The following is a 26,821-nucleotide window of genomic DNA, read 5'->3' on the forward strand; positions in this document are numbered from 1 at the left end:
TGTTCCTCTTCCTGGCTATGTGACTATGGGGGTGTTACTTACCCACTCTGAACCTCATCTGAAAGAGGTTGATAGTGCCTAGTTGATACTATGATGAGTAATAAAAAGAGATACCATAGGTAGAATACCTAACTCTATAAATAATACCTATAAATAATCTTTCTGTTAAAAATTCAGGTTCCTTTTGAAGGGACAGATGAGCCACAGCTATTCCATTAGGGATTATAGGTGTGTTTTATTTTGCTCCAAATAATTTGTGTCAGCCTCCTGAGCTTTGTGTAGCATTGATCCTTGCATGGAATCCACTCTCACACTGGCATGTTGATGGCTGCTAAGTCTAGGGCTCAGTTGTCACAGCCCATAAACATGACTAACCAGTGTTCATATCCTGATACCCTCCCCCTTGTGGCTGTCAGGGATCCTGGAGTTCTTTCACCACCAACTGAAGGACATCATCGAGTATGCAGAACTCAAGACAGACGTGTTCCAGAGCCTCAGAGAGGTGGGCAACGCCATCCTGTTCTGCCTCCTCATAGAGCAAGCTCTGGTAAGTCCTGAACCCACAGAAACCATGGTGTGCCCACACTGGGGGGATGGACCCCCAACATACAGCCAGATGCCAAGGCTTCAGCCCCAACAAGTATAGTCTCATTCCTGAAGGTCAGAAGACCAGAGAGGACAGAGATTCTGGAGACACTCAGACCTGGGCTCCAGCTCTGGCTGCACCCCTCTCTGGTTGGACCCAGTCCTCAGAACAGGTGGCCAGGGCTCAGTCATCCATTCTTTGTAAAGCACATTGCCAGCCAACGTTGTGCTGGGGAAGGAGCCGTGATTGCCAGCTGCTGCCTGCATCCTGTGTGTGCTTGTGAAGGATGCAGCAGGTTTGGATCCTGCTAAATGCAGGGGCAAAATAGTCACAATCAAGAGTGTTGAGAGCTAACTACAGCAGGCAAGGGGAAGTTAGTTCTCTATGAACAAAGAAAGCGTGGGGACTTTATCCAAGGAACCAATACATATGTATGCAGAAAGTCACATATTTAGGAGCACGCCCACTGTTCCTGGGCATGTTTAAGGCCATAATTTTAAAAGATGTATAAAAGGGTTTTTAAAACAGTATTTTGCTTGCATGTATGTGTGTGCACAATATGTGTGCAGTACCTTCATAGGCCAGAAGAGGGCATCGCATCTCCTGAAACTGGGGTTATGGCTGATTGTAACCATCCTTGTGTGTACTGAGTACCAAATCTAGGTCCTCTGCAGGAGCAGCCAGTATGTTTAACTACTGAGATATTTCTCTAGTCCCTAGAAAGGATATTTAAAGAATGAATGTGATGGACAGAAATGCCTCTGGGCAAGAATACATTGAGGGTATAGGCCCCTAAGGTATCTGCCTGGTTGCCGTGGAAACGATAATGATAATATCTGTAAGCATGGGGCCTGGGGGAGTAGGGGAATAGCCAGTGGTGTGTATATAAACTGACATGAGCATCCCATGGTAGGTTAAGGGGAAGGTTTTTATTGTAGACATGAGATAGAGAACAGCTAGAAGCATCTGGAAGAGTCCAGAGCAGGGAGAGAAAGTAGCAGACAGAGCATTCCCAGCAGACTGAACATGGCTGGGAGAAGCAGAGCCAGAGCTGGGTGGGAGACATAGAAGGAGAAGGGGTGTGGGAGAGCAGAGAGGAGGAAGATGGAGACCAGGAGAGGAAGAACAAAAGAGGGAGACTGCACCAAAGAGAGAGGGGGAGACAAAGAATACAGCTAAAACATCTGGATCAGAAGGGGAATGGATAGCTTCAGGGAGGAAGGCCTGTGAGCCGGCAGGAGTTTAGGGTAGGGAGGAGGCTGGAAGAGCTTGGATGCTAAGGCTTTGGGATGTGTAACAGGTACTTGTGATACTGAGGGAGCTTGGGGGCCAGCATGTGCTTTGGTGTGCTGATGGTCAGCAGTGGCATCATAAGAGCTGAAACAAGGGTGCCTCCCTGTGTAGACACATCTCAGGAAGCCCGGGACCAGCCTGTTTGCTGACTAGTGGGTCATCTGCATCCCTGTCCCTGTTCTACTCATGTGATTTATCCAGAGTCTCTCCACATTCATTTCCAAACATGTGATGGACTCAGTGACTGACTGATACAGTTGTGGGGAGGGGATGGAAAAGGGTACCACCGTGAGGGTGTGGGAATGTGGATCTACATAACTCTTCAGGTCCACTGGAACACACTCTGGGCATCTCCTCCACCTACACAGAAAGTATGGGTTACTAAGAGCTGACTTGATGACTGTTTGACTTCTCCAGGGGTTAGATAAGTAAGTCATGCATCTTTCTGAAAAGGGTATATAAGTAAAGAGCTCCCAAGAAGGTGACTGCATAGGATGCATATGGGGACACTCGCTGTGAGCGATTGAGCAGGGTACCAGCAGGGCTGGGATGAGCTATGGGGAGGGTGTGCTGTTTAAGATGATAGAACTCAGTATCTAGGAACATAAAGCATCCAGGATGAACAGGCACAGAAAGGCCAAACAGGAGCTGAGGGCAAGAGAAAGCCAAGCGGCAGGCAACCTCTGGCCACAAGACACTGGCAGAAGCTGTTGGGAGCTTGTCAGCAGGAGGGGGGGGGGGATCTGACCTTTTCAAAGTATTGTTGGCCATAGGGAGAAAGCAACTGGACAGGGAGTGAAGGAGAAGGGCATGGCTATTGTCAGCCTCGTGGAGGAGAGAAGCATGGGAGTAGTGAAAGATGCTGCAAAGGCAAAGACGAGAAGGAAGAAGGAACTGTGAGGGCTGTGGAGTAAGAGCTGAGATCATTCACTGGTCTGTGTCATCCCAGGTGAGCCTGGGCATGCCATGCTGTTTGTCCTTATGGTAATCTGAGGTACTTGGACCAGCTGCTCTCAAACCCTCGCTGCCCCAGAGGCTCTAAAATGGCACTGTGGTGCATCCTCTGTGGGAAGTAATTGTATTCTCTTTTAAATAGACACTGGAGACAGCTAATGGCTCCTCTTCCAGATAACAGGTTCTTTAATACAGATCAGTAGTCTGGGTTGCTATAGCAACATAGCCTTCTGAAGTCACAAAAAGTAGTAAAAATTGATCAAGGTCTCAAGAGCCCAAGGATAAAGTAGAAGGGGGGAGCATACATGTGAGCCCCTGCTTTCAGAAGCTGTGAGAGCCTCACTTCAGACAGAAGATGATGCTATTACTGTGGGCTAACTCCAGAGGAAATATCTTTCCCAGATCCATCACTAAGGGCAAAAGGACGCTCAGCCTCTATATTCTCCAAGCTGACTCTACCCCACCCAACACACACAACAATGTGAAAAAAAAAGAGTCACCAGCAAAGACAGACTAAAACAGCTATACAAATGTGTGTGCTGACCCCAGTCCTGGATGCAGGGACCATGGGAGAATCCTGTTGCCATATTTTTGCCAGACTTTCTGCCTTCTCCTAATAGATTTTTCAGCTTTTACTTGATAAATTGATTATTGATAAATAAGCTACAGATACCTTTTTTTAAAATTATCTGTGACATGCCCTTCTCAGTCAATGGCAGTAACTCAGCTTTAATTTCAAGGTATAAGATATGTGCATTGAAAATGATAGATGTCTTTTGTTCATTAAATTCTATGTTATAGGTCTCAAAATCAAGGATTAGGTAGGAGTATAAAAGATCATTTTCCTGGCCTTTTTTCTCTTTTGTGGGGTTGTGTGGTATCTTTAAGGGACACATGAGGTTGGTGTGTAAATCTTAAGTGAATTGTAAGTCCCTTATAAGCATCAAGCCCATGTCACCCCCCTGCTCACCAAGTCTAGAAGCAGAACAGTCACCATGGTGTAGGCAGCTCTCTGTGCCACCTTACCTTCAAAGCCCCATGGAAGTGACTTCTGCCCCCAGAGCTTACTTTTCTCCTTGAAGCTCATCTAAATGGAATTACGCAGTACATTTTTCCCTTTCCTGACTGATGTCTATTACTCTTTGCTTTCTGTGCAGCTTATATTATAGATGGTGCTCATTGTGTTAGTAGGTGAGTTAAATGGTCTGTTTTAGAGTGGTAGGTGCTAATGGCTAATCTTAACTTGCAGTTTGATTGTGTCTAGCAGTACCTAAGTAAGAAGTGAGTAAGGCACAGCCTCCAGGTGTGCCTGTGAAGGGCACTTCCAAAAGGACTAAACTAGAGAAATGACAGGAAATGACTCATCCTAAATGTAAATGGCATCATCCCATAGGCTGGGGAAAGTGAGTAGAAAAAAATGGTGGGGGATATGGAGTTGGAGAAATGGCTCAATAATTAATCACCCATTGCCCTCATCAACCATTTAACTCTAGTTTTGAGGTGTCTGGCGCCCTCTTCTGGCCTCTGACAGTACTGCAAGCATGTGCAGCATATACAATATATTCAGGGAAATACCCATGCACACACACACACACACACACACACACACACACACACATACATATGAGAGAGAGAAAGAGTAAATGCAAAAGCCCAGAAGTGAAGGTGCATTCTTTTTCTGCTCTCTGGATGTCATAAATACAGACTTCCCTGCCTTGTCACACACCTTCCCTGCAACAATGAACTGAGACCCCCAAAAAACTATGGGGCAAAAGAAACCATTCCTTTCTTCATTTACATAGGGCATTTTGTCACTAGCAATGAGCACATTTGGGGCTGTTGGCAGGCACTCTTATGAATTAGATGTGGTGAATATTGGATATGTCTATTACCAGGAGTGTGCTCTCAATAGGCAGAGAGTTGAATTTAATCACAGCCATTCTAGGAGTATCCCAGCATCTTGTTGTGGTCTTTATTGATCTAAGGGCACCAGGCTCTCACTGTGTGTGGTTGGTCAGTTGGATTTCCTCTTAAATAAAGTACTGTTAAGAGTTTTTCTTACTTTTAACTTCGGCTTCCCCATTGGTTTGTAGGTGTTTACATATTATGGCTCTATGCATATAGACAGAGTGTAGTGGACTTTTGTAGATGAATTGTTTGTAAGGTTTATAAGTTCATCATTTTTTCTCTTTCTGACTGGTTTAGCCTTTTGAGGTGAAACAAACCACTGAGTGCATTATCTTGAATTCACACTGTGTTTAGAAGAAGATAGAGATTCAGTTCTATTTGGTTTTATATTGGAATAATGTCTTCCTTCTAGGCGCAGGGTAAATGCCATGGTGACTGTTGACACAGTCTCGGGTCTCAAACCTGAGATCCTCCTGTCTTGGCTTTCTGTATGCTGAGATCACAGGTGTACAACACCACACACACCCAACATGATTGTTTGCCAAGTGTCCATTGATGACTGGTTGTAGCAGGCTCTTAACAGTTATTGAGTGGATGTTGTTTCTTCTGTCAACCTTGGTGATTCCTATTTCCCCAATGATGACTCTGTGATTCCCATGTTCGTTCTCACGCTGTGTGGTTTCTTCCACATCAGTTTTGTGTTACACACACACACACACACACACACACACACACGTGTGTGCATTTGTTTAAGACATAGAAGTTGCCCTATCCCAACACACAGGCTGTGCAAGAAGCATCCCACTTACCTAGCTGTTGCTCATTTCTATCTTTGTAGTGCAGTGGGCCACACTCACAACAGCATATTACTGAGAACATTATTCCTGCAGGTGAGGAGAGTCTAAACTCAACTTATTGAATCAGACACAGACCAGTCTCAGCCTCAGCCCTGCTTGTCCTGTTGGAGGCTTGTTCTATATCTTACAGGATGCTGAGCAGCACTTCTTGACTCCATCCACTTGATGGCAGTAGCGTCTTCTTCAGCTACAACAAGGCTGGCTCCAGAAATTGCCTGACCCTGTTGAGAGTGCCTTATCTAGGACAACTTCATGGGATTTTTTACAGATGGTGAAACTAGACACTTCCAGACAATTTCCCAGACTGGTTAATTTTTATTCTCACTCAGCCATAGTACAGAGCTTTGATTTCCTCACATCTTTGTGAACTGTTAGCAGTGTCTCTGTTATCAGACCTTTTGAACAGATGTCTTTTGATAAAACATTTTGGTTCTGATGTCCCCAAGATTATAACTAGCTCAGGAGATGGGCCGAGAGCCAGGTGTGGTTCAGAGTGCAGGGACAAGGACATGTGCATAGCCAAGCTGGTTAAGCTAGCTAAGGAGCTGGTTACGTTGCAGAAGGCTGGGTATCTGACAGCTTTGTATTCTGCAGCTGAGTGAGCCCACATGTGACCTCCTGACTCCTGCTTCTACACATACCCATTTTTCTCTGTTTTCCCTCATTGGGTGACTGAAGTCAATTCCCAGTCGGAAAAAGTCAGATAAGCAGAAACTAAACAGAAATCACACTGTTGTGTTAAGATAGCTGTTGCTCACTTCCTGGAGGATATTTTTTCAAATGCTTGTATACCAGGCATTCTCCTGTAAAACTGGTTGTTCTGTTAGCCAAGAGTAAAAGTGGATGCCTGGTTGTCACACACCTTTGTGAGGGAGGTAGAGACAGCAATGAGAGAGAAGACGGTTTTCAACTTCTACTTTACCTTCTCGATCCTTCAATGCATTGAAGCAAACCGTTATGTCTTCCTTAATAGGAAATGTTTGCACACTTAAAGGAATATCTGGAGGGCTAGAAAGTTAAAGATCAGTGGAAATTGAAAGATGTCTCAACACGGACTGGTTCCAAGTGAAGACTTTGCCCCACAGTTTTGTCAAAAGGAAAAATGCTGGTGGTGTTAGGAAAGGGAGCATTGCTTTGTAGGCCACAGTGTCTTGGCTGCAGGTCTTTCCCTGTTGATCAGATATGACTCTGAGCCAGAATGATAATTCTGTGATTCCCTTGACAGCTGAGCATAAGGGGGAAGGATAAGAGGTGAGTGTCACCTACTACTTTAGTCAGAAGAGGTAGAGAGGATCAGTATACATCACATGTTGCAGCCTACCCTGGCAAGGAGACACAACAAAATGCAGATTTATTTAGTTTGCACTGCAGAAAGCTGCTGGAACCCAGAAGCCTGTGCAGGAGGAACAGACATGGCCAGTCCTGAGTTGACTTTTATCCGAAAATAGAGACTCAGATGAGAACTGAAACCAATGTTCATACTTTCATGCAGAGGGTCGTGGTGGGTGTGGGAAGCCTGATTTCTGGCCTGTACCACAGGCTCTTCAGGAAACACTCACATTAACAACATATGTGCCCATATAAGGAAATGTTTAGAGCTTGTGCTTGCTGACTAGGCCTGGCCCCGAGCCCCCTTCATACCAGAAAGCCAGAATCCAGATGGGGGTAGCAGGAGGCGCTTAGCCTCATTTACTAAGTTAGTTCTTCGAGCATACTTGACAAAGACAGCCACCTAATACATGAGTGGAATTTGTCTTTTTATTGCCCGAAGACTTAAAGCCAGATGTTACTTAAGAAAACACTCTTTTGAGATTAGCCTCACGATTCTCTCTAGTAAGTCAGCTGAAAATGGTCATGTTTTTTAACCCAAGAGCAGAGCTTAATAGAGTCAAATGCCATTTTCCACATAAATCTGACATCATTACAATCACATGGACTTTTTAAATATAAGCATAGTGAATCTTTGTAATTAATTCCCTGTAGCCAAGAGAAGCCCTCAGCCTCAAAGACTCAACAAATTGCCAACATACTGGACACACACACACACACATATACACACTCTGACCTCTTCACATGCACACAAAAGACTTTAATTAATCATAGTTTTTTTTTTTTAAAGCTATAGAAATACTTTATGAACAAAGGATGATATATTCTGTGTTGTTGAGAAGTCCTTACTTTTAGCTGATCTCAGTGCTTGGTGTTGAAGGTAATCATGCAGCAATGAGATATGGCTTTTTTTTTTTTTTTCTGTGATTCAGAACAGTCACAACCACAGTGACAAACTACCCCCCTCCCAAGACTTTTCATGGATGGTCTAAGGCTATTCATCCTGCAGCGATGGAGGAGGGGAAAGAAAACCAACCAGTAATCAAAAAACTTAGGAAAAGAGGTCATGAGTAGTTACAGTAGTTAAAACACAGCAGGAAGATGCAGATGTGAAGTTATGAAAACTTGTGTTTCTTCCAGCTACCTCCACTACAAGGCAGATTCTCTTTGGTAGCATGTACCTCAGAGCTACTTCTGTCTCATTTGTAAAGCTCGTGCCTCTGCTGGTACTGAATTCCACCCTAGCTATCTGATTCTTTGCCAGGAAGCATCAGCTCAAGATCAAGAAAATTCTAATGAACTGTGAAAGTTATTCAAACCAGATTAGGAAGAGGCCATGTGGGACCTACAGGTAGTTCAAGAGAACCTTCTGTTAGCCACCATTTTCCACAGGTCAAGCTGGATGATTTATCTTCCATTTTGGAGGCTTTTAGGGGAAAAAACAAACCAATTCTTTCTCATTGTACTCAATATGGGAAAATACTTAAACCTAACTTCTCTGAGGGCCACCCCTTTTCATGGCAGAGCTGAGGCAGGAGCATGCTAAAAGGAAGCTTTACAGAGCCAGGTATGACAGCACACACCCATCACCCTGGCACCTGGAAAGTAGCAGCAGAATTCAAGGCTCAAGGGTATCTTTGATTATGTATTAAGTTCAAAGCCAGCCTTAACTACATGAGAACTGTCTCAATAAACCAGGAAAAACAAGAAAGTGGTTGGTTGGTTTGGGTGGTAGGTAAGTTAAGTGTTAGGACACAAAATGATACAGCCAGTTTCTCCAGGGAAACATCAAAATAATCTACAAACAATTATTCAGTTGTGTTGCCTTAAAAGTGACAGGCAGTCTCTCATCATACTGAAATTCAAACTCAGCTCTGACCCACAAGCCCTCTACCAGCCCTTTCATTGCCTCCCTCCCTCTGCTATGAGGTCCAGCCACATGGCTGAGTCTGAGGGTCAAGATGGCTAGATAAACTAAGGTTCAATCTTTACAGGTCTGCATCAGAGCAAGGCCAGATTCTACTGTCCTTGAGAGCCACCAGCTTGTCACTGTCACCACGACCCACATGCATCTCTTCTAGGATCCTTCTAGCATACTGACTAAATTCTGTGACTCACTGCTGGTTTAAAATGTCCTGACTAACATGGATGTAGATTGCTGTGCCCTTGTATACACCCCAACTGACACACTTACATAATTCCCCACTTTCTTGTTTCCTCCTCTGTTCTTAGAAGGACCATGTATCAGATCCGCCACACTCACTGCTCCTTCTCCAGCATCCTGCAGAACCTAGAGTCTAATTTATCCTACTGCTGTGTGAGTGAACAACTTAAATCCCCTCTGCCTAGCCCACCCGCCCCCTGCCCCCTGCCCCCTGCACCCACCCCGTCCTAGTACTCACTGTGTGATACCTCCTGATGGTATTGAACCTTTGTACTAGACATTCTTCTCCCTGACCTCTTATGTAACAAGACATTCCAGTCCTGGACACCTGACGGTCCCTGGTCGGTGTTTGCCAGGTCATTGATTAGCTTTGCATTAAAAGTACGGACTATGGCTGGATGGTTTATTCTGCAGCTTAGAGTGGGCCCTGAATAAAAGGGAGCAGTTTTCAATCTTGATGGAGGGGAGTAGTGTATACTGGAGGGGCTTGGGAAGCTCCTAGAGCAGTGGTTCTCAACCTGTAGGCCACGATTCCTTTGGGGGTCAAAAGACCCTTTCATAGGGGTTGCCTAAAACATATATTATGATTCATAACATTGCACAATCCCGGTTATGAAATAGCAACAAGTGTCACTGCCTTCTGCTCCTGACGCCTGCACCCTTGTGTTGTCACAGCCATGTTTTTTTAATAATGTGTATATTTTTATTCTGTATCTATGATCTGCTCCAAGTGTAGGCTAAAACAAAACCAAGTCCTATTTTCAGCACACCTACACAAACAGCACTCTTGTCTGTCAGCTTCTCAGGAGATACCAGAGGCTTTTGATTTTAAAATTACTTATTAGTTGCTTTAGGGGATTTTTCCCCCTTAGGTTTAGTTTTCAGAGTTACATATACTTGATGTAGAAAATATAGATATTCTATACATATAGCTTTTTAAAAAGTGAATGTAGGGAAGAAAATGTAAAAAAAAGAAAAAACAAAAAACTGAAAATTTACTATATGAAGCATTTGTTAAAAATATTTCATAGTTCATGTTGAAAAGAACTTATTTCCATCATTAATGGAGAGAAACTTACAGGCTTACATAGGAAGACCCAAACTCCTGTTTCTCACATGTCTGCACACCTAACTTTAAAATAAAAAGAAGAAAAGACAGGACTTCCTGTAGTCCAGATTGACCTCCAACAAGGCGTATAGCCAGGGATGGCCTTCAACTCCTGATCCTCTTGCCTCCACCTCCCAAGCACTAGGACGGATGCTAGACAGGCATCCTATAACCTAAGCTATATCCCTAGCCCCTGAACCTTCAGCTTTTATTCTGTGATTATTGATTACTTGTTATAAAGCCAACACTGTGCTCCTTTTTTGGTGGTATAGCAAAAAATGCAGTCCAATATATAAAGGAAGGTTGTCTCTACATTAGGGAGATTGGATTCCAGTGTGAGATAGGTATTCGTTAGTCACAGAGTATAAAACAGACTGAGCTCAAATGCTGAAAGGGAAAAGAATATGATTCTTAAAGGATACTTAATGCCACTGGGTTTGGATGGGGGGCAGTTAAGGAGCTCCCAGAAGTGTCCTTCAGGGGGTAGTGTTGGAACTAAAAGCTAGAAAAAGGAAACTCACTAAGCAGAGGAGAGAGGTGGGTTCCAGAGCATGCTGGAGAAAAGAGCAAAACTTCAGTGGTGGATACACGGTGGACACAGAGCTAGGGACACATGTTAAGGACCACTGCTGTGTGGGATTCACAGGATAGGAAAGGACCTTGTCCAGTGGGGAGCAGCCTGGTAGGCTCCTGATAGATGCTTTGAGATACTGATGAGAGGAGAAGAAAGCCAGCTGTCAGCCCAGCCTCCACAATGGAAGCTTGTTCTGTCCTTCACACAGGCTTTTGTCTGTGCCTACTGGCTGTTTCTATCTGTGACAATGATCTCAGCTAATGAACAGCAAGCAAGTATCTCCCACACAAGGTGTGTAGCCACCTTGTTATACAAATGGATACTTAGTTCTTCCTCCTCCTCCTCTGGAACCTTCCTACTTCTGTCAGAAGGCTACTCTCAACTTTCCATCCCAACCTCCATGACCAAACAGCACTGCAAAACAGAAATGTGGTGCAAGCAGGGTACCTACATCCAAGACTCCCTAGTCCTCTAGTTTGTAAACTTTGGGCAGAGAGGGCTTCAGAGTGGAGAAAGGAAATGCCCTCATCTCCCGCAAAGACTCAACATTTTCCATGTAAAGTTAACTGAGTTACTGTGTTGTTCATCTAGAGCCTTTTCTTTCTTTTTCTGAGCTCTTGGGTGGCCATTATTCTATGGGAATAGAGTTGAACATGATGGTTTAGGCAATGGACAGCCTTTTAGCACCGACCCTAAGGTCATAAGAATATTTCTTAAGAAAGACAAGACTGTGTGACTAGCTGTGTGGTGACTGGGTGATGTGTACTTGTAATAACCTAAATATCTCCTCTCTGCTGAGAATACAATCCACACTTAGCCCAGGCCATTAGACCCACATGATGTCATGGCTCCCCACCTTTTAGGACCTCATGCAGTATATACTGGGAGTCCCGTGTAGCTGTATTCCAGCTTATTGGTCACCCACAGCCTTTGCACTGGAATGCCCTTACCTGAGTTTATGTGGCTAGCTTCTGCCATGCCTATCCTGTGCTCAGCTTTTACTTCTTCCTAGGGATTTTTCTAAGTGACCCTACTTAACTTTCACCTCCTTCTCAGTGCCTCCCGTGAGCGATCACTATCTGAAAATTTCTTTGTGTTCATAAGTCTTTACAGGGGCTTAAATAGCATGAGAGCAAAGATCTAGTCTAACTTGTTCGATATCATATCTGCATAGCCTAGAATTTTATAAATTCTATTTATAAATTTATTTATGTGCCTGGTATTTTATAAATACCTGTTGGGTGAATGAATGGATGGATGGCAGTTTTTTCATGCTCGGATAACTATCTTGTGGACAGATGACTTCATTTATTCATGTGGGGTAATAAGCATTTACCTACTTAAGTGATTATTAATAAATTATTGCCTACAAGGCATTTCATCATAAGTGATTGCTGGGAGTAAGATAAAAAACAGAAATGCTTCATCTAGTATTATAGTATCCAATAAGGAAAGAGTCAAGAGATGTGGAGCAACAGATGGAGCCAATGGGGTAAACAGAGAAAAACCAACATTTAAGGGACAGTCAGAAGTATCACCTGCAGAGATGCTGAAAGGGGAATGTGGATGGGATGGGAACTGATCTGTAATTTCCAGAAGGTATTTCAGGATTCTTCTCTTTGCTGCTGCTCTTCCAGATGGGAGGGCTCCATCCAGATGGGGCTAGAGGCAACCCAAGAGCCCCTACAGTCCCGAGTTTTCTGTTTCTTATAACTCCTAAGAGTTAAGTTTGACTGCATTTGGGATTTCATCTCATGTGGCTAAAGAAAGGAGAGGGAGACGCACAGTAGAGGAGCCTTCTCCCACTGCCCCACCACCACCACATTGTCCTGAAATCAGCAATCAGAGGCTGATCCTTAACTAAGTCTGCTAGCCATGTCTTCCCTTCAGCCCTAACCAACTGTATCCTCCCATCCCTGTGGTATAGGCTTCCTTTTATTTGTGTGTAACTTGTGTTCATTAAAACCTACGTTTTAGGTTCTCTTCTCTTGCTGGCTGGTGTCTGATGTGATGAAAACTAATCCAGGAACACAGACCTTTGCTCAGATTTATTCTGGATAACGGATGGCAGGATGGACCAAAATACACACACATGCATGAGCGCATATCTGCACATACACACACACCAATGATTCTCAGACATCATTCCTCAAGAGCAGTTCACCTTATTTCTGAGATAAGGTGGCTCACTGAGTAGACTAGGCTAGCTGCCAGCAAGTCCCAGGGATCTATCTTTGCCTTGCCAGTGCCGGAATTATATGAACAAATTACCATGCTTGGCCTTTAACATTGTGCACCTTGCCGACTGAGATATCTTCCCCATCCTCAACATATTCTTAATTCCTATGGACCTCATGATCAACCAACCAGAGTATGGTAGCCCTCAGAATTGTCTGGTCCCTTTACCCTTCATTCATCTTAATCCTTCAGCAAAATCCTATAGGGTGATGGTAAAATTGACTTGAGCTCTCATGAGCTGGGCTATGAGTCTATGGATTCTCTTGGTCGTCACAACAGCCCATTGAACCAGATTCCGATCCCATCCTCGTTTTGATGATAAATAGACTCACAGAAACCAGTAAACTACCACTGCTGATAAGAATACCCAGAACTTGAGCACTAGAACCAGCAGAACTGGGGTCAAAATTTTAGGAATGAATTCTTATTCAATGTGACAAACGTTTTCTCTCCCTCCTATACCCGCAGTCTCAGGAGGAAGTCTGTGATTTGCTCCATGCTGCACCCTTCCAAAACATCCTGCCTCGAGTCTTCATCAAAGGTAAGAAAAACCTCTGGCAGTGGTGACAACCTTCTTACATTTGAATAATACTTAAAAAAATATTGGCATAAATATGACATGTGTGTCATGGAATGTACATGAAGGTCAGGGGACACCCCAAGTATCATCTTCAGCTTTAAGTTTGAGACAGAGTCTCTTTGTGGTTTGCCATTGCCTGTGCCAGGTGGCCTGCAAACTCGTAGGAAATCTGCTGTCTCTACCTCCCATCTTTGCCATAAGAAAGCTGGGTTTACAGTTGTGTACAACTTGGTCCAGCTTCTGGAGATTCGGACTCAGTTCCTCACACATCCCCCACACTCATCCCATCAACCTAGACTGCAGTCATCTAGGAAGAAGTGTAATGTTTTGGACGCCTGTCGAATCATTAAGGGATTGGAAATGGTACTCCAGTTGGGTACCTTTATCTGATCTCTCTGCCTATTTATTTATTTATTGAGATAGGTTCTGTCACTGAACCTGAAGCTTGCTGTTTTGACAAGACTGAATGCCAGTAAGTCCCAGAGATCTGTCTGTCCCCTCCTCTATCCAAGCCTTGTTCCTTCGAGGCTAGCCTTACTGTGTTGCTCAATCTAGCCTTGAACTTCTTGAGTGACAGATATCTCACTATTTCACTAAACAGGTGGGTCTGTTATTGATCCAAGCTCATGGGAGATATCAATCCCTCAGGATGAATTCTCATCACAGTCTCCAGAACCAAGGAGAAAGTTCTGGACACTCTATCCAAGTTTGGGGACACAGTTATAGTATTGGGTACTCTGAGAAGTATTCCCCTACCCCCACCACACATTCACTTTCTGTTTCTTTGCCTGGTCCACAGAGGGGGAGCGACTGGAAGTCCGGATGAAGCGCCTCGAGGCCAAGTATGCCCCACTTCACCTGGTCCCCCTGATAGAGCGGCTGGGGACACCTCAGGTACAAACCCTATATCATAGACCCAAAGGATCCCAAGTATGGAGAGTTTGGGGTCCAACCTCCTCATTTTACAGATAGGGAAACTAAGACACATAGAAGGGAATGTATGTCCAGTGCCATAAAGCTGGGGTGGGCTGGAATGAGGTTTCCTTTCAGGCTTGAGTTCTTTTCTTCTCTACCTAGTGTTGTGAGTTCTGCTAAGAAAGAGGGAAGGAAGTATACTTAAAGCAGTATCCATCACAGCCCTGCCAGGTACCAGGAATTCTGCAGCACTGTCTATAAAAATTAAAGCTCCACAAGTTCTGAGTCCACACTTTACATCAGGGTGTCTTAAGAAACTCAAGATCAGGAGACACTGTGGTCATGTGGTTTGTTGTCTATGAGGTGTTAGTCTGACAGTATGTGGCATTCTATGTAAGTACTCTGTGCTTGTAGATTCAGCATTACTAAATACATGGTAATGGAAATGAAAAATTAAATCCAAATGCATCAACCAATGTTGCTAGATCTTAAAGTTATATTTCTCACAGTGTTTCCAAAAACATTCACATATCAAAAGCATGTCAATAAAGTGTCCCCTGAAAACTTTTGGAATGTTCCAAATCCAATTGTCTTAGTTAGGGTTTCTTATTGCTATGAGAAAACACCATTATAAAAACAAGTTGGAGAGGAAATATTTATTTGGCTTACACTTCATGTCTTTGCTCATCATGAAAAGACTTCAGGGCAGTCCTGGAGGAACCTGGATGCAGGAGCTGATGCAGAAGCCACAGAGAGGTGCTTTTTCCTGGCTTGTTCTTCATGGCTTGCTTAACCTGCTTTCTCATAGAACCTAGGACCACCAGCCCAACCTAGGGGTGGCACCAACCCAAAATGGGCTGGGCCCTCTCCCATCAATCACTAATTAAGAAATGCTTTACTGGCTTGCATACAGCTCAGTCTTATACAGGGTCCCTCTTTACACTAGCCAGCACACTGGTTCATTATGACGGTAGCCTCTGAAGCAAGGTCGAGGTAGAGACTTGGTAGGAAGACGATGAATCAAAGATTATTTGAATTTTCCTATAATATTCCAATATCTTCAAAGTTGCCTGGGTGGGCTCATTTTTAGTCTGTAAAAGCTAACTTTAAAAAATAATGATAACAGGACCAGTTACTATGGGCACTGAATTGGATAAGAGAGGATGCCTGCCCTCAGAGCGCTCTCAGACTCTGTCAGGAAGCAGGACAGAAGAGAAATAGGGGGAGAAGCACCAAAGTGTCTGCTTCCATTTTCTTTCAGGTTGATTTAGGGAAGCCTCCCATTCGGAGGCAAGCAGGGGATGGGGCGGCACAGGACACTTAGAGATGATCCAGGTGCTTTATGTTGCTGGCCATACTGACTGCTGTCACAGTTCAGGAGTTAAAGCCACCCTTGGACTCAGGTTCCTTACTGGGCTTCTCATCATGATCAGAAAAACCCACATTGTCAGCAGAGGCTAGTAGGTAACCACTCTCCATTAGGCCAAGCCCCATCTGCACAGAGGCCCCGCCTTAAACAGTGACTAACCATAGGAGGAGGCATTTGGGTCTTTGACTCATAGCAGGGAATTAAGACTCTGTAAAGAGTCTTCCCACTTTGGGTACAGCAAAGTTGAACAAAGAAAATCCTCTAAGATGATTTCCTTTTAGGGAGAAATCTCCTAATCCGGTGGCATTCTGGCATGCCTGCTGCTCTTGGGGTATCATCCTGTAAGAATCAAGCTTTGTGAGTCTGAGGGGCCTGGCATGTGTTAACGCTCATGGCTGTGCATTCCTTCCCTGTTCTGCTGATTGCCATTTCCTTTCAACTGACAAGAAATTTCAATTTATCCAGTGTTGAGTATGTAACAAGATCCTAGTAAGAGAGGACATGCCAGTTTGATAAGTCACCTGCTTCTCAAGGGATAGTCTAACACTACAGTTAGGTCAACTTGAAAGTAATCAGGGGTTACTAGGGAGTGGGAAAGGAGAATGAGGGGTAGATCAGAGAGTGGGATTGAGGTACCCTGTACCCCATTAATGTGTGTAGGTGATGTGTGAAAAAGAAAACTAAATTAAAAAGTAAATTCTGGGCCAGTGAGATGGCTCAGGGGGCAAAGGCACTCACTGCCAAGCTTACCAGATTCAGTGTGAGCCCCAGGACCCACAAAATGGAAGGAATGAATGACTTGATGCAAGTTGTCTGTTGCTGTAAATATTTAAAGGATGACTTTTATCCCTTTATCAGCCCCCCACTGTCTCACTCTGAGGATGGGACACAGTTCTCGTACGGAGCCGAGCACACACATGCAGTCCCCACACCACTTGGCACTCCAGGCCACTTCTAAGAACTCAGGCTCGGTTCACTCCACCACCCCTATTGTTTCTGTCCCAGGTGGATACGACTGCCCTGGCATGTTCCTTTACTCCACCACCCAGTATAAACATGACTCCAAAGCCCAGTAGCTTTTCAAGCAGGTTTATGTTAAATTCTCAATCCACAAACTCTACACAATAAGCTTACATCCAATGGACAAAGATACAAACTGCCCTTCTATGTAAGATTTTTTAAAAACCTATAGAAAACATTAAAATATTTATATCTACCTATTGTCAATTAAGATTACCTGGATCTAGATCCTCCTTCTCTAGCTCTATCTTGATTCTTCCCAGAATCTTTTTCTCCTCCTCTTCCTGTTTCTTATCCTTTTTCCCAGCCTACCTCTCCACTGTCCAATCACGTATCACCTTAACATCAACCTACAAGTTGTCCTCTGAGCTCTACACACTGAATATGAGCACACTCGCTGAATATGAGCACACATAAATAATAATAAATATAATTTCATCAACCCATAGGCTAAATAAATAAATGCTAACAAATATTGTGGATACTACAGCTGGCCAGCTAGATGTTCTTCTACTGGATCTTGTATGGTGTCTCAGTCAGTGACAGAGGAAACCATCCAGGCAGATTTAAAGCAGGGAAGGCTGTGTGGCCTTCACATTTGTTTCTGAACAAACTGAGGTGACCTAGTTTTCAGCCAACACCATTTATTCCCAGCTTTCCCCTGAAGTGTCACATAATATTATATGAAAATTTTACTTCACTGCCTTTGTTTTCCCATCTCTGAAATGGGATGGTAGCTGTTTCACCTCCCGAGCTGGCCTGCCTTTTTAAAATCCATATCTTTTCTTTTGAAATGTGTTACATCATTAACAGCTGGGAAAATAAATCATTTCGAAGATAACAAAGGGTTGAGCCACTGATCAAGGAGGGAAAGTCTCTTTGCCAATATTCCACTTGGTAAAATATCATTATGAGCTTTGTTTACTTTCCCACATACTCACTGTAGGTATTCATACCTGCTCTCTGTCTGGGCATAGCCTTTTGCATGTTACTGAGGAAAGGTTAGGGAATTTATACACACACACACACACACACACACACACACACACACACACATACACAAATTGGTAGGATCTGCATTCCTTGCCTCTTATGCTCTGCATGGAATCAGGTGTTTCGTGTAATCAGACTTTTCCATGAAAATGAGGGGTCACGCTTGGGAAAGACCCCCACTGAGTAGAACAGAAAGTAGGTAGGAGCTCTTTTAAGCACCATTCTTTATACATTAGAACAAACCACAAAATAGCTGCATTTGCATCGAGCACTAGATGGCCTCTTTTTCCTGTAGAAAGTGAGTGAGGTTGGGGTAAGCATTCACTGGGTGAAGCACTTTCTGTGTTCAGATCCCCAGCACCCACGTAAAAGCCTAGGGGTGGGGAGGGTAACAACCTGTCACCCTGGCAATAGAGGAGGGGACAGACAGACACCTCAGGGGCTTGCTGGCAGCCAGTCTCAACAATACAGTGAGCTCCAGGTTCAGTGACAGATCCTATCTTAAAACATAGGCAAAGAAATCAGATAAAGGTACCCAAAGTAGACCTCTGACTTCCACATGCGCACACACATCTATGTGCATGTATGAACAAAATGATGTACCAAAAATAGACTCACATTCAAATAATAAATATGCCAACAAGCAGGAAAAGTTTCATGTTGCCATCAATCTGTGAAATGGGAGCCCCAAGACTAAGGCAGCTTCTAATTTCCCTGTTTGAAAAAAGACATTTTTCTGTGGAGCACATTTACAGCTGAGAGTACAAGGCATGGGCATCACCTGGGAAGTTCTCGGCCAGCATCCTTGAGACTCAGTCACTGTTATAGCAAAAATAAACTTTTTGTTTTGTTTTTTGAGACAGAGTTTCCCAGTATATCATTGGCTGTCCTAGAACAAACAGCCTGTAAACCAGGCTGGCTTCCAACTCAGAGACTTCCCCTGCCTCTGCTGCTCTAGTGCTGGGATTAAAGGAATGTTCCACCACCATCCAGCTAGCAAAACCTTTCAAAGTATTTACATTCTCCAACACCCAGTAAGACTAGAGATTTATCCAACAACATAACAGGAGACAATGCTCACAAAATATCATATCTACAGACAACTGCTTTAGAATTGTCCCCAGTAGTGAAGATTTGTGAACATTTTAAAATAACCAGTAGGGGTAGAGAACTAAATACATTTATCAGAGGCTGCTTTGGGATAGCCATCTAAAAACCATGGCACTGAATATATTATGAAAATGAGTTTTTAAATTAGAGATATGTTAAGGAAAATGTAATAGAGATGATCTGTTATACACATGCATTTATCCATATTCATAACTGCAAATGATCTTCATATATCTGTGTTTTAAGAAAGCTCCTCGCTGCATAGGGGGATAAGTAGAATCATGTCTTTCTTATATGTTACTTAAATTTTTCCCAAATTTTACCCAGTGAATGCATACTACTTCTGTGGCTCACAGAAAGAAATGGAAAGGCAAACACTTCTTCAGAGAAAGGGGTCAAGGCCCCTTAGGTTAGCTCTAGTGGGTGGAAAACTGAAAATCAAGCCACAGCTTTTATAAAAATCATTTGCCAATATTTTCAAACCATGATTCTCAGGTGCTGCCCTGATCCAGAATAACTAGACAGATGACAGATTAACTAGAATGCTAGAAGTACCTTAATTTGCTGATGAGGACATACATGGGTCCCTTTATTTACTAAGCATCCCTAGGGAGCCATGTTCTTCACATGTAGAGAGATAAGCAGAATAGAGCAAACACAAAAAACAAAAAGACAGAGTCAAGCTCATGCTATCTTATGAGTGCTTTAGCTTACTAGCCATGGCAGCTCGAGTGGTCTCCTGTGCCATCAGCTGTCTGCTGTGCAATCAAATTGACTCCACATAAATTGGAGTGCCCTCCTGATTCATGAGACAAAGGTGTTTCAAACAGATCCACCAACTCTTCCCCAACTCATTTTCTTCCTTCACTTTGTAGTTGTTATGACAACTACGCTCAAGGCCCATGTTCATCACAAGCTCTGCTTCCTGATTTATTTCCTTCCCTGGATTTACTTGGAGGCTGCCCTCTGTGGTTGGGGGGAGGGGAAGGTCTCCAAGTAATAGAGCTTTGAGGGGGCAGTCCAGTGGTCCCTTCCAGCTTCCTACAGAATGGGCCCCTGAGAACCTTTCCTCCCACTAGGAGCTGATCCCAGATGTGTCCTGTAGGTCTGGAGTCTCAGAAGCCAGCTTTCTTTAGCTTTGTTCCCAGACAGAAAGACCTGACTTTGACCTCAGACTGTAATGAGTGTTCTGCAGAGGCTTTCGGCACCTTTGCTATTAGATGTTTTCACTCACAGCACAGACCCTTGTGGGAGATGGCCATGTGTTTGATGTGCCTGTCTGCCTGTCTGATTACTCAAGATGCAGTAGCCAGGACCAGATGAGACGCTTGTTTGAATTACTAATAGAGACCATTCACCATTGTCAAAGAAGGGTTTCTAACTAGAGGAAATAATTCTCTGAAGCTAGTGGCAAATTGTAAAACAGTAACATACGTTCCTTCTAGCACATTCCATGGTACAGAACTATTTTTAAAATGAAAAGCTCACCCATTTCCCACAGCCCATCTGCACCCATGACTAACTTGACTCCTCCTAAAATGTTTTCTGCGTGTACAGCCCGCACATGCTCTGTCCGTCTGTGGGGTTGTGCTGGTGTTTGAGGGCATTGTAGTAAATGTCGTTTTTTTTCCAGCTTGCCTAATTCACTTCATAATTTGTAAAGCTAAGCTTTGTTGAGCAGAATGCAAGCTTTATAGTTTTCCTTGGCTGTACCTCTGGGCCTCAGCTTCCTTGTTTGTGAATGATGTGCCTGTAGAATTGGACAGAGCCACCCCTCATCAGGAGCCCACTGTGCCACACACTTAGTAGTGTTACATTATAAAACTGTTAGGAACACTGACTTCTGTGTACCTAGTTATCCATCCTGGCCTCTCCAGTGCCTCAATGCAAGCATGTATCATGCCTGGTTTATTAATGTGGGTTCTGGAGGACAGAGCTTGGGTCCTTGTCCTTGCACTGAGCCTATTTCTTCAGCCCCAACCAGCCTCTGAGACCAGTATGTGGTCAGATTATTTTTAAAATCAGTCTTTTGTTGATGGGGCCTGGATTTTACTTGCCATGGCTAACAGTTACCATAAGATTTTCCATGCCCTCAAGTTCTTAGGCCCAGTATCCTACTCTAGGAAGGGTACCAGTCCCAGTGAGCAAATTCTAGATGTAGATAGCTGGCACCAGTGTTTGGGACTCTCTAGTGGAAGTGGGGCAGATGGGATCTCAGATGTAGATGATACGATGTTAACATATGCTTCCTGTCTCAGCAAATCGCCATTGCTCGGGAGGGTGACCTGCTGACCAAGGAGCGGCTCTGCTGCGGCCTCTCCATGTTTGAGGTTATTCTGACTCGAATCCGGAGCTACCTTCAGGACCCCATCTGGAGGGGCCCACCACCCACCAATGGCGTCATGCACGTGGATGAGTGTGTTGAGTTCCACCGGCTGTGGAGCGCCATGCAGTTTGTATACTGCATCCCTGTGGGGACCAATGAGTTCACAGCTGAGTGAGTGCACCCTCTCCCCTTTCCTCACCACTGGGATGTGCTAGTCAGAAAGAAGAAGAGGGGCTGAAGTAGCTTGAACATATTGATCACTGTACCAGTGCTGGGTATGACAACAGTGGACTGTTCTTGGCCTCCAAAGGTTAAGGGGGCCAAGCAGAATATGGAAGTACATGTCAGGGGCAGGGGGATGTAGAACCCAGAGAATGGAGCTTAGTTTTCAGACCTGAATTTTCAAACTAGAACTGGTCCCATAACTACATCTGGGATGAGGGTCTATAATGGGGAATAGTAAAATGGAAGATTAGTAAATGGCTGTCAGCAGAATCAAGACCCAAAACTGAAAGAATCCCATAAGTGTCAGCCCCTGAGCATCCACCTCACCCCTGCAAAACTCCACTTAGGAAATGACGAGTCTTTAGATCACCCACAGTCCTGTCGGCAGAGAAAACAGGAGCAGAACCCCACCCCACCCCCGATTCCTGCACCTATCTACCATCATACAGAAGGTGGTGTGTCAGAGGTTATTAGCCAGGGACTAAAAGCAGGGAAGGAAAGAGTGGGGAGGGGATGAGAAAGATCAGCAAGCTGGGGGTGGGAGACTATGTCCTTCCAAGCCTGTGATCGAGAAGTGAGGGAGCTGCCTGGAGCAGGCTGGGCTACTACTACCTTAAAAGAAAGTAAATAACATAAGAATGACCTTATAGTCTCCACTGTCTCCTGGGCATTGTGGCCTATAATAGGACTTCTAAGAGGCCAAGGAGCCAAAACAGCCTCCTCTGACTGGCCTCGGGTGACAAGCCATGTGAGTCTCAAAGGCTGATGAGAGTTGAGGAGATGATTCAGTGCAAGTCTTAAGAACCTGAGTTCTGTCCCCAGAAGCCATGTTTGTTTAAAAGCCAAGGGGAAGAGCTGGAGAGATGGCTCAGTGGTTAAGAGTACCATACTACCTTTGCAAAAGACAAAAGTTCAGATCCCAGCATCCATGGTAGATAGCTCACAATTGCCTGCTAGTCCAGCTCTAGGAGGACCTGTTGCCACTGGCTGACACGTCATTAGAAATACACATTTCAAAAAAGCAAAGTAAGGCATTGTGCTTCTGTGATGCTGACACTAACAAAGCTAACACTGGAGTGTGCCTGGAAGCTTCTTGACCATATTCACTAGCAGATTTAGGATCAGAGACTGAGAAAGCAAGGGAAAGACCAATTAAGAATGACACCCAACCTCAACCTCTGGCCTCCACATATATATGTAGATATATGTGTAGGAACACACACACACACACAGTGGGGCAGGAGGAGAGACAGAGAGGGAGTCTGGTTTTGTTTTTCTTTGTGTGTTCCTCTTTTCTCCAAGTTTACTGTTGTCTCCTTGGGGCAGCTGTACCCCTGGCTTTGGTGAGGGCGTTTCTCCTCAGCTTCTGTTTCCTTCCCCATCCCAGGCAATGCTTCGGCGATGGCTTGAACTGGGCCGGCTGCTCCATCATTGTCTTGCTGGGCCAGCAGCGGCGCTTTGACCTGTTTGATTTCTGTTACCATCTGCTGAAGGTGCAGAGGCAGGACGGGAAGGATGAGATCATCAAGAATGTGGTAAGCAGATATGGCTGTCCTGAGGAGTGAGGCCTGGCAACAGGCTATGTCCAGGATGGAGAAGGATAAACTACTTATGGAAGGCAATAGCTATGTACAGACACAAGTCAAACACATGCTTGGAAAAGGCCTGCCCTTAGCATGCTGTGATAGATTGGGTAACACTGAGAAAACTGGACTCCTGACCTCAAATGTCCCTTCCCTATCCCAAGCATACCCTGTTGGTGCTGGCCGCCATTGCCACAGCACAATGGACACTACAACCGTGGCTGCTGTTTAAACTGAACAGCAGTGGAAGGGACAAGGTCAGAAGTCTTATAGGAGTTGGGACTTGGGTAGGATGGCAGGCAGTATATGGGGCCAGTGGCCTGGATGGATTCCAGACACAGGAATCAGATGCCACACAGCATGGAGGCATATAGGTGGGTAGCTAACACCCTCAGCCTGTGGGTCTCAACCCCTATATGGGGGGTAGGGGTTGAACGACCCTTTCACAGGGGTCTCAGATATCTTGCACATCAGTGGTTTGCATTACTATTCATAACAGTAGCAAAATTACAGTTATGAAATAGGAACAAAATAGTTTTATGGCTTGGGGGGGGGTCACAACATGGGAACTGTATTAAAGGGCTACAGCACTAGGAAGGTTGATCTGTCTGCTCTAGCACAAAGGAGTTATCTAGGAAGATATAGGAGCATCCTTACAAAAAAGGGGCTTTTAAGAGTTGTAGTCATTGTGACCGTTTCCATGTCCAGTTCAGTGTTACTTTAAATACCCTCACAGCACCATGCAACCATCATTCTCAGGCCTTGAACTTTTTTGTTTTCTCCTGCAGAAGCTTTGTGTCCATTTAACTGACTCCCCAGTTCCTGGCAGCCACCATTTGTCTCTAGAAGGACTTTGTATACCGTATATAATGAGAGTAACACAGTCTCTGTCCTTGTGTGACTGGCTTACTTCATAAGACTCATCCATGTCACAGTTTGTTAGAATCCCATTAACTAGTACTTCATCATATGCAAAACACAATCCACTGATGGACCTTTGCATTATATTCACCTTTAGCAACAAGGGATGATAGAACTATGAACTTATGCATCTTACTAAGTCTCTCCTTCAGTTCTTTGAAGTATACACTCAGAAGTCTATGTGCTGGACCATCTGGTAATTTTTGAGTAATGGCTTGACTGTCTTCCCCGATGAGTGCACCATTTTATATTCCCACCAAGAACACAGAGTTCCATATGTCATTGGGTCTTTGTGTGTCTTCTATAGAGAAATGCCTTTGAGTCTATTCTCCAAATGTTAATTGCTGCATAAATTTTTCTCAAATAGTCAAGTGGTAATAGTTGTACACAGCTTATATTTTAAAGTAAATAAAAGGGGTGATATGTAGATTTATGTTAAGGAGATACATGATTGGACAATGGAAAAGTAGGAAAATGGAAGAGGAGCAGAGATTGGGGAGGGGGAAATGAAGATGGAGAAGGGTGATCTGAACCCAGGTGAACTTAATTGGCGCTAGATAAATAGGAATATTTTAAGAGATTCTATAAGTCTTTTATCTCATATAGAAGGGCAGTTTGTATCTATGTCCATTTGGATGTAGTCATATTGTTTAGAGGGTTTGTGAATTTCTGCATAAAAAGCTATCGGGCCTTGGAGTAATGTTTGTGTCAGGCAGTGGGGTAAAGAAACACACCATGGCAGAAGCAGCAGGGCAGACAGAGTGAATCCCCTGAGAAGAATTGTGTGGAGAGGACAGCTTGGACAGAGTGACAGAGTCTCTTTGTTTGGCTCCATATTAAAGTGGCATCCTTGGAGTGAGACCTCGGGAGGCTGATAAAGAGATAAGCCATCCATTTTAATATTTACTGCAACAAGCGTGTGTATGTTCAGAGAAACCTGTCACAGCACATGTGTAAGGATCTGAGGCCAATGTAATGACGTCAGTTCTCCTGACATGTGGAGTCTGGGGATCCAGCTGAGACCTCAGGCAAGCATTTTGACCCATCGAGCTATCTAACTGGCCTTGGATTATAGCATTTATAAATTCAGAATAACAGCTTCTTGCCTGTTTTATAAATACTTCTTTTCATTCCATTGATGATATATTTTAATGCACACAAGTCTTCATTTCCCTCTGCATTGGCTGCTGGAGACTTTGGTGTCATAGCCAAAAACATCACTGCCAAATCCAACATCATGGTGATTTACTCTTGTGCTTTCTCCTACGAACTTCATAGTTTGACTTATGTTGAAGTCTTTTATTCATTTCCAACTTACTCTTGGATACAGTATATAAAATAAAATCTAATATTCATCTGCATGTAGGAATCCGGTTTTCCCATTTGTTTGAAAAGGTGCCCTTGACACTCATACTTACTTCAGATGGTCTTGACATCCTGTTCAGAGTCATTTGATGCAACATGGTTTGTTTCTAGCCTTACAATTATATTCCTTTGGTCTTCATGACAGTACTGCAGTGTTTTGATTATGGTAGAGTTATTGTAAGTCTTAAAAGTTGCAAAGGTTATCAGCAACCTTTAGCATTTTATTTGAGAACTGTAGAGAAGATATTTAAAGAAAATAGAAATACAACTATTGGAATGTCAGGAAACTGAATTATAGCCCTCTCTCTGCCTCCCACTTACCCTGATCCTAACCTAAACATCTTTCTCCTTCTACAGCCCCTGAAGAAGATGGCTGACCGCATCAGGAAGTACCAGATCTTGAACAATGAGGTTTTTGCCATCCTGAACAAGTACATGAAGTCTGTAGAGACAGACAGCTCCACAGTAGAACATGTACGCTGCTTCCAGCCCCCGATCCACCAGTCACTGGCCACCACCTGCTAGGCAGAAAATCCTGCAGACCTTCAACCTGGAGAAGGAGGAGGAGAAGCAGGAGAGAGAACACAGTGGTCAGCCTGCAGCAGGTCCAACTGACAGTGTGTTGGACAGACCTAGAAGGAAAAGAAAACCTCCCCAACACATTTATACCACTTCCAAGGGCTGGGCTCCCGCATGTTCTCCCATGATATCTCCATGGTGGGTTCTTCATAGTGTAAATGAAAAAAACAAAAACACAGGGCAGTGTGTGGTTTTCTTTTTTTTTTTTCCACCTTAACTGTATTTAAGAACTACTGTTTACTGTTTCCATCCTGCAGCTGCCCCACTTCACCTGTGATTACTTCCCAAGACCACCTCCCAAAATTGTAACCTCCTACCCAGTGTCTGTATTTGATCCAGCACTGTAGTCTTAGAGACACAGAAGAGTGTAGCCATAGCAGAGATATCAGCCTGGCCCAATTATATTTCTCAGCACTGGCTCTTCTCCCTCAATCCTGGCCACATCACTTCCTGCTCTTGATGTTAGAGATTCCACCACCAAAGTTTGATCCCTGGTAAACCATGAAGAGGTTGCTTATGTCAGGACAACATATGCAAACCAGGATCTTTTACAGCCTAAGACCCACCCTAGACCCTCATTGCAGGACAGCCCTAGAGAGAAGAAAATAAAGCTTGCAGAACCATACAACCCTTAGTGGAACTAGGTGAAGATTCCCAGCCCTACTGTGAGGAAGAAATATCCGTCAGCATAGGGCAAAACTCCAGATCCCAAAGGCCTTGTCAACAGTGTGGGAAGATGAGGCACTCCTTTTCCTCACGCAGAGGCTTAGCACTGGAACACATGGGAATGTACATGATAAGTCATAGCGCTACACATAGCATTA

At 44.1% G+C, this 26,821-nt stretch overlaps 1 protein-coding gene across 3 annotated transcripts in view; it reads left to right on the forward strand.

The window, feature by feature from the left end:
* CYFIP2 (cytoplasmic FMR1 interacting protein 2) overlaps positions 1 to 25,943 on the forward strand; it is a gene marked incomplete at both ends in the record, with an annotated part of 95,106 nt that extends 69,163 nt beyond the window's left edge. For all 3 annotated transcript variants that reach the window (XM_080942033.1, XM_080942034.1, XM_080942035.1), the window contains 6 exons: positions 417 to 547; positions 13,480 to 13,552; positions 14,391 to 14,485; positions 21,257 to 21,495; positions 22,937 to 23,084; positions 25,776 to 25,943. In XM_080942033.1, the coding sequence (XP_080798159.1) occupies positions 417 to 547; positions 13,480 to 13,552; positions 14,391 to 14,485; positions 21,257 to 21,495; positions 22,937 to 23,084; positions 25,776 to 25,943 (854 nt within the window). The remainder of the gene's footprint in view (positions 1 to 416; positions 548 to 13,479; positions 13,553 to 14,390; positions 14,486 to 21,256; positions 21,496 to 22,936; positions 23,085 to 25,775) is intronic.
* Positions 25,944 to 26,821: the final 878 nt, after the last annotated feature.

Source organism: Micromys minutus (assembly GCF_963924665.1).
Source record: "Micromys minutus genome assembly, chromosome: 31".
Taxonomy (NCBI): Eukaryota; Metazoa; Chordata; class Mammalia; order Rodentia; family Muridae; genus Micromys; species Micromys minutus.